Below are 15,824 nucleotides of genomic sequence, written 5' to 3'. Positions count from 1 at the left end.
CAGTGGGCCTTGAAAAAAAGAAAGAATTCAATAAGCGCTACAGGCAGTACAATCGCAAAGGTAACCAGCAGAGGGTTCAAACCCCTCAGTGGTCACAAAATAAACAGGGGAAATCCCAATATCAAGGCCAGCACTCATCCAGAGGAAGAGGAGGATGCCAGCAGCAATCCTCCTCCACACCCAAAGCAGGAGGGAAGCAATGAGTCAATGCTTCCTCCAGCACCGTTGCGCACTCCAGTCGGAGGAAGTATAACGCACTACGCTCAAGAGTGGCGCACAATAACAAAAGACCAGTGGGTGCACAATATACTAGTCCATGGATACGCACTATGTTTTTGCACGGCCCCAAAAGACTATCCTCCGATAAAATCCAGACAACATCATTTGGTCCTCCTGCGTCAAGAAGTGGCGACCCTTCTAAAAAAAAAAAAGCAATAGAAGTAGTCCCATCAATGCAGAGAGGAAAATGAATCTATTCCAGATATTTCCTTGTCCGGAAAAAAGACCAGCCGGACAAGTTCAGACCCATCTTAGATCTGCGGTTTCTAAACAAATGCATCAAAAAAGTGAAATTTCGGCTAGCTCTCCATCAAATGTTCCCGCACTTAAAGAAAGGCGATTGGATGTGCTCAATGGATCTTCAGGATGCATATTTCTACATCCCGATCACAGCACAGCATCGCAAGTACCTATTTTTCACTGTAGGAAAGGAACATTACCAATTCAAGGTCTTACCCTTAAAGGAGGTGGAAAACCATTTGCAAGCGGGAAGGGGTTCCCAAGGGACTCCTTCCACTTTATGAATGTTGACAAAAAGGTTTTTAGGACTAGGCAGTGGTATGTAGTCTTATAAATATCACTAGTCAAAAAGCTTAAATATCCCTCATGGACCACTGCCTCCTCCTATAAAATGTGTAAAAAAAAATTTAAGTCATCCAGTTTTCCATTTATGACAATGGGATGCATTTGAAAACAAAGATTGCTTTATTTAAAAGCAATCCCAGACATATTGGTCAGCTGACTCCAGCATCCCATCACGCCCGTGACTCTAGCCAATTGCAGTGGGTCGCAATTAGCAACCTACCGCATCCATATTAATAAGGTAAGTCGAATTGCAACCCACTACAGTTCGGTATTTTTGTGAACCAACCTTTTAATGCATAAGTCGGTGTTAGAAATTGGGTTTCTGGTTGCACTCTGTCCAAGCAGGAACCACAATCTTAGTCAGGGTAAGTCAGATACACACCCTAAATGAACCCGTGCTCACCCTCTGGCAGCTTGGCACAGAGCAGTCAGGCTTTCCTTGAAAGGCAACATGTAAAGTATTTGTGCAACACTTCAAACAGAAAAACAGTGAAAATAAAACACAACAAAATACCACACCTGGTTAGACAATTAGAGCTTCATTTAATGAACAAAACAAGACCAAAACAACAAAAATTCAATAAGTATAACCCGAATTATGAATTTTTAAATGATATTTTGAAATATAGTGCTTTAAAGCACAAAGCTCCAACATGGTCACTCTAGGCCGGGTCAAATCCAAAGGTTCAGGCTGACCCCAGTGGAACACGGTTTGGAATCAGGGACTAAACCATGTCCCGCTGAAAAGTACCTTGTTGCATCATCAGACAGAGACCCGAAGCGTGGAGCAGAGGAGGAGATGCGTCAGCGTTGATCCCTTCAGTTCAAGGTGATGCGTTGTTTCCGAGTCGCCCAAGTCGGACATGCGTTGTCGGCGAATTCCAAGATGGAGGCGATGCATCGCGGTCGAGCCACGAAAGTAGAGGGTACACTAGGAACTGGAGGAGAGGTGCCACGCAGTCGGCGATGTCATGTCTTCTGTCCTTGCAGTAGCAGCCATGCATGGCGTAGAGGTCGATGCACCAGTTTGGGCCATGCAACGACAGCAATGCGTGGATTTTGGAAGTTGCTGCACTTTAGAACCACTTCCAAGGGCCCCAGACTGGATTGGCACCACTTCCAAGGGTAAGAATCTCAGATGGCAGAGTCCAGGAGCTGGTGATAAGTAGAATGAAGCCGTTTATGTCCCAGAGACTTCCAACACGAGACAATCAGATAAGCCCTTTGAGCCACCCTGGTTCTGGGGCAGAGAGATGCAGGTCCAGCCCTCACTCCCAGGCAAGAGTTCAACGCTGCAGAGCAAGAGTGCAGCAGAGTGGGAGTCCTCGTAGCAGCACTGCAGTCCTTCTTCCTGGCAGAGTATCCAATGGTCCAGAGGTTTAGTGAGTTGGTGGTGTGAGAGGTCCAGCACTTCTACCTAGTAGTACCTTTGAAGTGGGGAGACTTCAAAGATGCCTTTTATGTGTACAGAGTCCCTGCTCTTTCAACCCTGGCTCCTGAGTCACTAAAGGGTTGTATACATCCCTTTGTGTGTAGATAGGACTCAGCCTTTTCAGGTGTGTCAACTCCTATCTCCCATCCTGGGCAGAATGGGTCATCAGTATGTGGATGGCCTATCAGTCACACCTAATCTCCCTTTATGAGCAGCTGTCTGGAGGGAATGAACAAAGTCCAGCTGTCACCCACCCCAGAGGTGTATTCAGACAGTCAGAAGGCACCAAATAGCTAATTTAAGAAAATACCAATTTTCTAAAAGTGGCATTTTCAGAATTACAATTGAAAATCTAACTTCACCATAAGTTAGGACTTTAAATTGTGATTCCAGAGACACCAAACTTGGGAGTCCCATTGCTTCCCAATTGGAACTTGCACTTATAAGCTGTACTAAGGTAAACCTAATGTTAACCTATTCGCGAGAGAGAGAGAGAGAGGCCTTGCAGTAAAGTAGGCCTCTCACTACTACGACATGTCAAACCTAAAAGTACATGTCCTACTTTTTAAGTAGACTGCATCCTGCCCTTGGGCTGTCCAGGGCCTACCTTAGGAGTGACTTCTATGTATTAAAAAAGAAGGTTTAGGCCTAGCAGGAGGGCTAAGTTTCTAGGGCGACATGGCAGTTTAGAATTGTCCACACAGGCTCTGCAATGGTAGGCCTGAGACATGTTTAAAGGGTTACTTAAGTAGGTGGCACAATCAGTGCTGCAGGCCCACTAGTATCGTGCAGCAGGCCCACTTCTTTTTACATGCCCAGGGCTCAGGTAGTGCACTTTACTAGGGACTTATAAGTGAATCAAATATGTTAATTGTGGAGAAGCCAATGTTATAATGTTTAAAGTAGAGAGCTCATGCACTTTTAGCACTGGTTAGCAGTGGCAAAGTGTCCAGAGTCCTAAAGCCAGCAAAATGGAAGTCAGCAAAATAGGAGGTCAGAAGGCAAAAAAGTCAGAGGAAACCATGCCAAGGATGCCAGGTCCAACAGCCACTTTGCAAACTACCAATGCATTTGGTAGAAGTTGATGTGCAAATTGCAACCACTTCAACTGAACCATGTTGGTACATTTCAAATAAGAAAATCACAAATTGGAATTCGTTATTGGTCGCTTTATGATTTCTTACTTGGAAATGTAGTACATCAGGGCCTTAGAATGAGGACTACTCAGCACCAGATAACGGTGTCTGGCTTGTTTACACAGCACCTACGTGGATCCCATTTGCTTGATTGACCTGAGATGCTGACATATGTATTGTGTAGCCTCTGCTTAACAGAGCGGGTGACAATGGAATGTGTGCTACATCAGAATTTTATGTATGTTTTTTATGTTTCATAAAGCACAATTTACCAACAGAGCACAAGAAGTCGGTCTGCTTCTCACATTCAATTACTTATTTATTTAATAATGTAATTTGTGTTTCTCAGAATTCCTAATTTTGTCTGATACAGGAGCTGATTTGCAAGACTATGAATCAATTGATTTCATATTAAATCATGTGCAATGTGACAGCTGCGGGAGCCAGGATTATAACTATTCAAGGGAAGCTGAAATATTGTAAGACAGTCGCAAATTTTCTGTGAGGTCAGATGAACCACCAAAGATTTTTTATAGTCACTGGCTACTTGCCATGGCCTCCCTGTGAGCTTACTGCTCTCTGGCAAGCTTGATTGGTGCCCAGCAATATTCCACATGGCCTTTCAGCAACCCTTTATATGGGTTTAAATACTTCTTTTGCACGAATGCCAGCAGCCCCCCCATTGGCTTGGTCTGACCATATCCTTGAATTCTCCTACCATTACTTTGGTTTGCCTAGACCTCTATTCCAAGGACTCAAAAATCTTCAGCAATAGCAATCATAATAGTCATCAATGTAGGGGTGTTTTGTAAAGTGCTAAAGCTCTGCCATGATCCCTCAAAAGAAGGGAGTGTCACAAGTAATGGCACTGAGTGGAGAGGTGAACCTCCATCTGCACCTCACGTCAAATATAAAAGGCCACAGGGCTCATCCACATCAATGGTCTAATAGAATACCCCTCCTGTTTCCACTCTCCAAAGGCGCACTGCCAGTAATAAACCACATCTCCACCCTTCCTCAAAAAACAACCAGCATTGGCAATAGGTTTGTGTTTTGTTACGGGAAAAGATAGAGCCTGGGTGAGTGTGTGGGTGTGAGTACGAGCAGGAGTATGAGCATGAGTGGGTACCCCAGGCGTCCCAGAAAGAAAATCTCTTAATATGGCAACACTTTGGCCTCCTAATCAAGAAGGGGAAAGGATCACTAGTCCTGCTTAAACCAAGATTTTGCAGGTCGGTATGTATGTATGTACATGTATGTACAGGAATTTATATAGCGCAAATCACCAAGCGGTCTCTAAGCGCTTGCTTAGGGAACCCGTCCTGGTATTCCCCTGTGAGATAACCCCGGCAGGGTATCCACAAGGTGAAAGCCAGGCATCCCACCGCGAGGGGCCGTTGTGGAGATTAAGCAAGCTATTGCCCAGAGTCGCAGAGTGTGAACCCGTGAATCGAGTAGGCACCGGAGCGAGAATTGTCGAGTCCATGGACATTTTAGGACTCAAGACCCCGCAGAGCCGGGAATTGAACCCTGGTCCCAGGCTGACCTCTGCTTCCAGGTCTGCCTCCTCTAACCAGTGAGCCACACTTCTCCACAGGTCGGTAGTTGGTATCTCCCAAAATTTGACCCTCATACACGTGTATGTTGGAAATATCTCTCAGCGGTATATACTGTGTCCCCGCTTTTATTTACACGTGCGTGCGTAATCACTGGGTCGTTTTTTGTGTGTGCACCCTCCACCAGGAGGTTTTACCTTAGGTTTAAGGCAGTAGTGATCATAGAACAGTGGTGAGGTGGGTAGTGATTCTTAAAAAGTCTGGACAGCCAGAAAGAAAGTTTTAATAATTCTGGATTCGGACTATTGTTAAAATTATACGTGCAGCCTTAGAATTAATTAGGAATTCCAGCGCACTTCATGTAAAAATTAAAAAGGTCAACATGTTTCAGCCTTGGGTAGTCAGAAGATCAGTAGGCTTTCGTCAGGACCAATAGGGGTGAAAACGTGAAAAAAGGTGTGAAGAATAAAAGGTTTATTGACCCGATTCTTCAGGAGGTTAAGGCATCATTGTACCTTATTTAAATCAAGAAATTGCTTCTTCGGGGATTTAGGCAGGACGAGAGAGGCCTCACTGGGTTCCTTCTACTCTACTTCTACTTCTACTCGGAATCCGGGTGACGAAAGGCAGAGTCAGCACAAGCTGCCGGGACGGAGTAGAAGGAACCCAGTGAGGCCTCTCTCGTCCTGCCTAAATCCCCGAAGAAGCAATTTCTTGATTTAAATAAGGTACAATGATGCCTTAACCTCCTGAAGAATCGGGTCAATAAACCTTTTATTCTTCACACCTTTTTTCACGTTTTCACCCCTATTGGTCCTGACGAAAGCCTACTGATCTTCTGACTACCCAAGGCTGAAACATGTTGACCTCTTTTTAATTTTTACATGAAGTGCGCTGGAATTCCTAATTAATTCTAAGGCTGCACATATAATTTTAACAATAGTCCGAATCCAGAATTATTAAAACTTTCTTTCTGGCTGTCCGGACTTTTTAAGAATCACTAGCCACCTCACCACTGTTCTATGATCACTACTGCCTTAAACCTAAGGTAAAACCTCCTGGTGGAGGGTGCACACACAAAAAACGACCCAATGATTACGCATGCACGTGTAAATAAAAGCGGGGACACAGTATATACCGCTGAGAGATATTTCCAACATACACGTGTATGAGGGTCAAATTTTGGGAGATACCAACTACCGACCTGCAAAATCTTGGTTTAAGCAGGACTAGTGATCCTTTCCCCTTCTTGATTGGGAGATTATACTACGGAGACTGAAAGGATTCATACTCTGCACCCCCCTCCTTATGATTATACAACACTTTGGCCTCAACATTATGGAGAGTGGGAGTACCGAGTTGCTGAACAGACTACAACAGCAGAGGTGCTCAAAGAAGAATGTTGTGAAAAGGTATCAGAAGGTGAAGTTTGCATTGCAGCTGCTGAACTTAAAACAACACACTAGAAAATGAACCACAGGAGACAATTTTGTTTGAACTGATATCTAGTACAGCCTTCATTTGAAATAATGACTACCAGCAAAGAAATGACCAATGTAGTGTTGATTAAAAAACTATATGATGAAAATTCAGTACTAAAAACAGTGAACAAAACCGTGCATTAACTAAATATTTAAAACAAGGCACTAACTACTAGCCGAGGGTTGTGTCCCCACTACCTCTCTGCACCCGGCACTAATGCTAATTCAGGCATGTTGACTTTATGTGCACAGAGTCCCTGCCCTTTTTAGCCTAGATGAACTGGGGTGGCGAAGTGAGCTAAAGGATGATGATGGATTCAACCCAGATCTGTGACGGGGGGTGTGTCTGAAATGTTTCAGCTCTCCATCCATCATCTCCTTGTGTTTGCTTAGTTCGTCCTAAGTTGACAGGGTATGCCCAGACGTGGGTCCCTTGCTCACTTTGCCACTGGATTACGATGGATTTGGGCCCAGATCTTTGGACTGGGGTGAATGTGTGACATTGATCCACATTCTGTCCATCATTGTTGTGTTTACTGGATTAAAGCTAGCCTGGCTGATAATGGGTGTTGACCGGACACCAGTCCCAGGATGCTGGTTTCTGGTCCAGGGAAGACATCGGGCTTGACTGTTCCCATGAGGCACAGGGTCAAGACCGATTTGCATTTAGCTTTGTCTTTGTCTGAACTGGGGTGGCAAAGTGAGCTAAAGAATGATGATGGATTCAACCCAGTTATGTGACTGGGGGTGAGTAACTGAAAAGTTTCAGCGCTCCGTTCCTAATCTACTTGTGTTTGACTTTATGTGCAAGGCAGTATGTCCAAACTGTTTTCCTATCTATGGAATTCTGAATAAGAAGTTAACTTACAGGTCAAAAAGCAGCAGCTAAACAGCGAACGGTTGTGCTGAGTAAAGGTCGCAAGTAAGGAAAAAACATGTAAAAAATCAAGTGTAGGTTGAAGCAAGGAAAACAGAGGTATGTGAGGTGCTAGGCTCCCTGTCTCTTGTGTTCACCGGCAGGAAAATAATGAAAGAAAACTTGGTAAGATTGCATGCTTGCAATAAAAATGTTAGTGTTAAAGAGTGCAATTAGGCATATTTGTTATTAGACATATTATCATTTACTTTGTTTTGAGTAAGTTCTAACATGTAATAAAGTTACTATATTTGAAGCATGTTGTTGTATTTTTACTTTCTTTGGACATTGCTATGTAATTTGCTTTTTACATTGGAATGGCCCGCTTCAAAAGTAGAAGACGTTTTTCAAAAAGGGGCAGTCCTGAAAGGTAGTGGAAAAGTGCTATGAAAGAAAGAGTGGTTTGATATACTAATATACAATAAGGCAAATATGCACGTGCATACATTTACTTGTAACAGAAGATTTTAAATTTTGAAAGCATATTTATTTAATATTTATGAAATAGAAGTTTTGTTGATTCAAGATGGTAATACTTTTATCATAAGAGTACTTGTGAAATGAGGTAGGAAGTGGTTGTTTAGTAAGTGTAAAAAGGTTAATGTTAGTGCATGGTGTGTATGCTAAGCAATTGAGTAAAGCTGGGCAGTTGCTAGTAACGATCAGTATATTTTGCCTGGGTGTCTAATAAAATATTTGAAAAACATGTAGAAACATTATTATGAAAATGTTGAGGTAAACCCAATATTACAAACCCCAAGTAGAGGTTGGGGTCACATGCTTATACATGTCCATATACAAGTTTACAGACAATAAGAAAATAGGTTTCTTTTTTAATTAATGAAGATATGGTCATCCGTTTTGAAAAAATGCGGTTATGACATTGTAATGCACAACCAACTCAAACTGAGTTAAATCAACTGATAATTTCTTTGTAGAACAATTACACTGATTAAAACATGGTCTTGGGTTTCCAGCAGAGGGGTTATTTACCTTGCATCTTAAATCAGAAGGGCACAGATTTCACATTCATTGACCTTACCTCGGCTAAGACAATAATTTCTTTGTTTTTCTTGTGTCTCTTGACGATTGTTCAGATGTAGACTTTCTTCTCTGTTCATTATAAATAAGTCATTGTGATTAGGTACCATGACACCTGTTGTAAAAAGAAAACAAAACACGATTTCCAAACACTTCACATTGCTGTTATGCTAATTTATCAATCAATCCCTCAGCATCCTTCCTTTTGAATGTAACCCTGCTGTCATTTTTAGGTTTCGCCCTGGCCGTAGCAACTGCGTAGCAGTTGCTCCGCCGAGGGCGAAATCTTATGTCCTACATATGGGGCTTTGGTCCCGCCTCTGTCTTCCATTGGCTAGCTCCATAAATGGAGGCTAGCCATTGGAAGAGATTGGCTGTCAATCACGCTTTCCCTGTGAAAACGCGATTTGGGGGCGTTTCAGGGTCTTTTTTTAAGTCCCGCCCTCTCCTCTTCCCATTGGCTGGAATTTTACCTTCCAGCCAATGGGAAGGGGAGAGGGCAGAAAACACGCCCACAAGGAGTTATTGTGCCGTTGTTGTGCCTTCTTTATCCCCCGCCCTCCCTCCCGTTGTCCGTGCCTTCGCCGTTGTGGGGCAGAATCGAGCGCTTGTTATTTATTGGCAGCCCTTGTTTAGAGACAAGTGATCTGCATTGAAGCCTCCCTTGCCTTTATTATAGTCCTCCTTTTGTTGCTTCGTGGAATGTGGCACTGGTTGCACAGTACCCTTCATTATAGTTCTTCGTAAGTGTCTATATCCGAATGTTGATAAAAGGGCTTTAATGACCGCGCCCTTGCCACCCGGGCTAAATTTCAGATGGAAGCAAAGAGGACTGTAGTGAAGGCAAGGGGGCCTTCAGTCCCTCATTTTGACGTGTTAACGTTGGGTTTCTGTGCGTTAGTACATTAAACTCAGACCTACTGGCCTTCCCACAGCATGTTTGTTAAGTGTTTTGTTTTTAAAGCTAGGGAGGGGTGTATCAGAACGTGGAAAGTCCTCTCAGCCCGAAACGGGGCGAGCCACCCAGCCTCTCAGAAAGTAGCTGTGGCTGACAGTAGAAATGTTGTTTTCTGAGGAAAGTGGTTGAGTGTGTTTTTTCCTGACGTGTGGGGACTGCTGTCCAGAGTAACAAAGGCTTTCCTTTTGGCAGCTTGGGGATGGAATCAGCGGAAACGTAGTATCCTGGGGCTGCCGGCTTGTGATTGGGCCGTGGGTGATGGGAGCCTTGCTGTCTTCCTGCCCGAGGCAGCCACACTATAGCTCGGCTCGTGGCTCAGAGGGAGGGCGGTGACTGCAGGCAGGCTCCATCCTCGACGCGGTTGTGCCGGATCATTCTCCGAAGCCGCTCTGGGCGAAAGGATCTCGGCTCCTCTGTCCGTTGGTATTCTTATGGGATGAACTGCTTGTTTGGAGAGCCTTTTTTTCGCGCTGTTTTTCCCTTCGCCATGGCTTTATGCCTGGGTGCCTGTGAGAGGTACCAGATTCAGCAGCAGGAAGCGAAACCATCAACGTGACAGTGTGGACCTGTGAACGTTCCTTCCGGTTTGGGACATGCTAGTTCCGGCTGATGGAGTTCAACTGTGTAAACATTTTTCGGACATGAAGGAGCTTTCTTTGCTGCCTGGGATCTTCGAATGAGTAACTGTGCTCTCTTTTGAATGGACCACAGGAAGTTCTCCAAATCAAACATCTCGTTCTCATTAAGGAGGGACTGTGATAAAGTAAGCAGAGAGGTGATTACCAGTACTTCGTTGTGTGTTTTTTAGGTCTAATTTTTTTGTGGTTGTGTATATTATGAGGCACTGTGTCATCGCTGTACATTACTTCCATGTAATGACGTTGCCTAGCTGACGTCATCGCTCAGGGAGTCTCGTGTCATTTAGGCTTCGGGTATGTTGGTTGCCGGAAGTGATGGGGAGGACATTGAAATTCCATAGTGTGGACCTGGGGGACCGATGCAGAGATAAGAGCAGTCTAGCGCTTAGAAGGGAGAGATTCACGTGGTACCGTGACTACTGTGGTTGTGTGTAATAATCACACTGCGATTTTGGGTAATTAACCTGGCATGTTTGAAATAAACGCAGAATTCACCAGAGCATGATAGACCGTAGTGAGATTTGAGAGTGAAGGTTGCCATAAAACAGTAGCGGACATGGAGACCTGGCATTTGATTCTGGCTAAGGCACAGTTTTAACCTTTTTCATGCAGACTTCTGGTAACACTAGCATGTTGTTGGATATTGTAGCCTTTTGTCCCTGTTCATGGCCTGTTCCGTCGGACTCTCCCCCTGATAATCCGGAAAGCTGACCTGTGACCTCTCAGAGGAGCTTAATGCAGCAGATTCACAGTAACACCTTGCCCAGAGCAGACCCTGGGGTGTGCAGTTATGGTCATCACCCCATCCCACTTCCGGCCTGACTACTGACTCTTCATTCGACTGCCATGGCCCAGCTTCTGTTTACCTTCCACCTCTGCTATCACACCTGCTAGATGAGTACTTTGAGTCCAGGATAACTTTAGGTCTTGAAGTGAACGCCACAGATCGGATCCCTGCGCATGCGCACGACTTGGGCTCAGTGAGGCCACTCAAACATTTCCAGAGAGATGAAAGTAGCCAGCTGGTGTTTGAAATCTCAGGCAGAGCCGGACGGTAATGGTATTCCATAGCACGGGCTCAGCTGTGAGGAATGCTTCATGGCTGCTGGAAGCCAGCTGCGCCCTTGGAATCTGAACACGAGGGCATCCCTCAGACGGCATCTTTGTCCTTGAGCTGCTTGATGGTGTAATTGTGTCCAGGGCACAAGTCTAGTAAACCACCATCATTACACCTAGTGTGAATATCACCCACTTCACTGGAAGGTAGTTCATGATTATCAGACCGTTTTCATTTAATTATTTTAGGTTTGGTGACACATTGTGTAGGTTGATTAATTCATTAAGTACTCTTCCATGGCACACTATACGTTGAAAAGAGCGCCGTTAGGCTCCATCTAGGCACTGCACATGGCAAAACCTGGTAAATAAAGACTATTCAAACACAATGCAAAGTTACAGTAAGGGTGTAGATACTACAAAGATAACACCAGTCCATCCCTCATTTACTTGCACATTTCAGAAAGAAGCTGTAAAAATAATCTAGTAGCTTGCATCATGTAAATCCTCCCATTAATCAGTATAGATTTTTGATTGCTTCTACCGACTGGTGGTTAGTGGAGGTGTTTATTTAATAACATTATTTTTATTCATCGTTTAAATTCCTTTAGGTTGCAGACTTGCCTTATCGGGCCATGAATTGCATTTCCGGTGTTCATTAAATAGCACGAAAGCAGGGGGCGCTAGAGGGCGCCGAGCGAGATGGCCGCACATACGTGAGGCTCCGCTGCGACCATCAAACATTTGTTAATTTATCCTGACTGACCCGCCTAACCTGAACCCCATCTATGAGCCACACGCCACCCGCTGACTCTGGGAATCCGATGCGGTGCTTTTTGTCTGCCCGAACGCTGGTGCGACCATTTCTGCAGTCGGGCTGCCCCGCGCGGTGATCGCGCCTGTGGAGAACCGGACTCCCGTCCTGAGCCCGCCCTGAAACCGACCGGACTGGGAGCCTCCTCCGCTGCCTACGGAGGGAATCCGGGGAGAGCAGCATCTGTCACCTGGGGCAGCGGCGCCTGTGTGGATCACGCTGTGCGGCACCTGGAACCTAAACGGCCGGACCCGGCCCTGCTGGTTGCGGTGATTGGGGCGGGGTACTACGCGAGCCCGGGGCTGCGGAGGCGGCGCTGGGCCGCTCTGGGCCGCGCCACGCGAGCTGTAGCTGGCGGGGTTACGGGGGAGAGGCCTGCATACCGGCGGGGTGGCGGCGCTGCGATCCCCAGTTGAAGAGGGGCCAAGGGGCGAGCTTTCTCCTCATACAATTGGCGGCTGGGGGCATTGACGTTTTGGCGCACTTTCACCATCAGGCGCCATTACTGCTTCTGCTGGGGACAGTTGTGGGCCTGCAGAAACTCAGTTTGACGAGGTGCCACCGGTGTGTGCTTTAAGACTTCCTGGGGCGCCTTTCACGACATCCCTCCTATATAATTGCGGTGCCTGGGACGGGGTACTGCACTGTTCGCCGCCATGGGCAGACCGGAGAGGAACCAACCGAAGATAACATTTGAAACCAAAAAAACGGCGCTCACGTCTTCTCAGGCACCACCTGACTCTGAGCCGGGGGGGGGCAGTTGGGGGTGCCCCAACTTTGGAGACTACATTGGTGGCCATGCAAAAAACCCTACAGTCCATCGAAGGCACCATGGAGTCGGTTAATCACCGCCTTGACCAAATGGCAACTCAATTCGACCGCCAAAATGAGCGGATGGGGGAAGTGGAGCAGAGAGTGTCTGCAGCGGAGGATGGACTCACAATGGTCGCGACTAAGGTGTTTAATATGGAGAGGGTGTTGGCGGTCATACAGGCGAAGAATGAGGAGTTAGAAGGGAGGTCCAGAAGGAACAATATACGCGTCACGAGCCTGCCGGAGTCCACAAATGTTGGCCGAATGGAGGACTTCATGGAGCGTATGCTGGTGGACATATTTGGGGCGGACCAGTTATCTCGCGTCTTCATCGTGGAGCGCGCCCATCGCTCCCTGGCAAAGCGCCCAGTGCCTGGGGCGCAACCACGCCCTATTATAGCTCGGATCCTAAACTATAGAGACCGGGATACTATACTGCGCCTTGCAAGGGAAAAAGGCGCCATTGAGTACCAAGGCAACAAGCTGCAGTTCTATCCTGACTTCACCATGGCGGTCCAAACGGCGCGCAAAGAATTTGTCACAGTGAAACAGCTTCTACGCGCCGAAGATATCCAGTACGCCATGTTGTATCCTGCATGGCTTCGGATAGGGCCTCCGTCTGACAACAGAATCTTTTCCTCCCCTAAGGCGGCCATGGATTACGCCAAACAGCAGAAAAAACGTAAAAAAGACGCAAATGGGCGTCGAGATGAGGAGGATGATAGACAGGACGAGGTTGCCTAATTTGTTACACGCAGTTCGCTGAGCGCGAGGTGCAGCCATGAAATCCTGATCTGTTACACACAGTCTGCTATCCTACTTGTACATACTGCCCATCCCTAACGTGACCTGCTGCCTGGGTTATTAACTGGTGTCCCCGCGCATGTTGCTGCGTGCTATACATATTGGCCCGTGTTATTGCCATTTGCTGGAAAATGTGCGCTATTGACTGGGCCAAACATCCTACAGACATCGTTGGGGGGACTAGCCTGGTGGCTGCGGCCGAAGAGGGATGAACATGCGCACTGTGGTGTATGCTTGTGCCACTGTCCACATATGTTGGCGCCTCTCCTGAGCCATGAGTGTATAGATAAGAGTCCTATGGCGGTGTGTTGATCCTTGCCTGCTGTTGGTTATTCATATGTCCATGCAGATGGGGTGAATGGGTTAGGGTTGTGCATTATTGGGCATGGTCTGCACTCTCGTTCGTTTCTGACGGGAGTTGTGTGCCGCTGCGCCCCCGGATATGGGAGATCCCCACACACAGTTGTTTACGATGTTGGGGTTTGTAAAGGGGGGGGAAAGGGTCAGCTTTGGCAGGTTGGGAATGCTGGAGTGGGTGGAGGGATGGAAGGGGGGGGGTTTATCGTTTGGGGTAGGGTTGCTGTATTTCCTGGTCGTTGGTGGGGGTCCTGTGATGACTAACAGATATCTTGAACATTGTACGTATGTGTGCGGTTTAACTTGCAAAGAGGTTCATGACATTTCTGGATTGCTGGGTGGCGGATACTGGATCATTGGGAGGGAGTTGGGAGGTGTCTACGGGCTGCTGGGTAGCTTGAAGGTCTGGAAGAATGGATAAGGGGGGGAAGCTCACTTGTATTACTTGGAATGTTCGGGGATTAAATCGGCCGCAAAAGACTAGACAGATGCTTGCGTTCCTGAATAGACAAGGTGCACAGATAGTTTTTCTTCAGGAAACACACCTTCGGGGACGGGCGGCTGAAATTGTGGGTAAACAGTGGGCGGGGGTACGGCTTGCTACGGCCTATTCTTCTTATGCTCGTGGGGTGATGATCTTGATTAAGAGAAATATACCATTTGAAGTACTCCATGAGGAGATTGACCAGGAGGGTAGATATATCATTGTGCAGGGTAAATTATGCGGGACGCTGGTCACCCTCCTTAATGTGTACGGGCCGAATGTGGATGATCCTGACTTCTATGTTACGCTTTGGAACAAAATCTATATGCTTCCCCTGTCGGCTGTGTTATGCGGAGGAGATTTGAATGTTACGTTGGATATTGAATTGGACAAGAAACAGGATAGGCCCTGCGTGCGAAAGAAAGCTGCGGATGCGGTCTGTGAGGGTATGCATGGACTAGGGTTGTTGGATGCCTGGAGATTGAGACACCCGGGCAGACGGGAGGGAACATGCTACACCTCGGCGCATGATACATGGTCGAGATTGGATTACTGGCTGGTGACTCGTGATGTGAGTGGATGGGTAATGGATGTGGAGCATCTGCCACGTACTATCTCTGATCATGCGCCGGTTCGACTGGTGATGCAATTACCGACACATGCGCCAGGCTCCTTTTACCTGGCGCCTATCCCCTGGTGTGTTGTCTGATCAGGTACTGCGTGAGCAATTGTGTCAGATTATTGAGGAATTTTTCACCAACAATGTGGGATCTGTTAGTGATATGAGTACAGTGTGGGAGGCCTTTAAGGTGACTGTGAGAGGGGCGTGTATTGGCCTCCGATCAGGGGTGCTTGCGTCACTGAGGGACTCCATGGCCAGGTTGGAAAGAGAATTGTTGGTTCTGGAACGACAGCTGGAGGAACGCTCTGGGGACACGATATTAGCCGACATTAGATCAAAAGTCACTGAATATAACGAGCTGGCGGAGCAGGAGGTGAAATTTCTGTCCAAACACACTAGAGCTAGATATTATGGTGAGGGAGGCAGACCGGGGAAGGGATTGGCGGAACGGGTGAGGGATCCCTGGGCGCGTCAATGCACTGTGCAAGAAATAGAAGATGGCGAGGACGTAGTAACTAGCACGGATGGTATTCTGGCTTGCTTCACAAAACATTACGCACAGCTGTATGAGCACAGGGACACGGCAGATGAGGAGGAAATAAATAGGTACTTCGAGGACGTCGCTTTGGTGTGGTTATCAAGGGGGCAACAGGAATTCCTTATGCAACATATTACGAAGGAGGAGTTTAGAGAGGCAATAGCCGCTCTCCCAAATGGCAGGGCAGCCGGTACGGATGGTTTGCCCTCTGAATTCTATAAAGCATATGCAGATCAGTTGATACCACACTTGGCAATGGTCTTGGAAGAGGCGGTTGACTGCGGCCGGCTGCCAACCACAATGAGAGAGGCGCT

The 15,824-nt window shown here is 46.7% G+C and overlaps 1 protein-coding gene across 1 annotated transcript in view; it reads right to left on the bottom strand.

Moving 5' to 3' along the window:
* Nucleotides 1–15,824, bottom strand: part of LOC144755289 (uncharacterized) — a 118,852-nt gene that overhangs the window by 48,683 nt on the left and 54,345 nt on the right. The window contains exon 4 of the mRNA XM_078644069.1: nt 8,428–8,541. Coding sequence (XP_078500195.1) covers nt 8,428–8,541 — 114 coding nt within the window. The remainder of the gene's footprint in view (nt 1–8,427; nt 8,542–15,824) is intronic.

Source organism: Lissotriton helveticus, chromosome 5_1 (assembly GCF_964261635.1).
Source record: "Lissotriton helveticus chromosome 5_1, aLisHel1.1, whole genome shotgun sequence".
Lineage (NCBI taxonomy): Eukaryota > Metazoa > Chordata > Amphibia > Caudata > Salamandridae > Lissotriton > Lissotriton helveticus.
The sequence above is the reverse complement of the archived record's forward strand: the minus strand, read 5'-3'. Positions and strand labels throughout refer to the sequence as shown.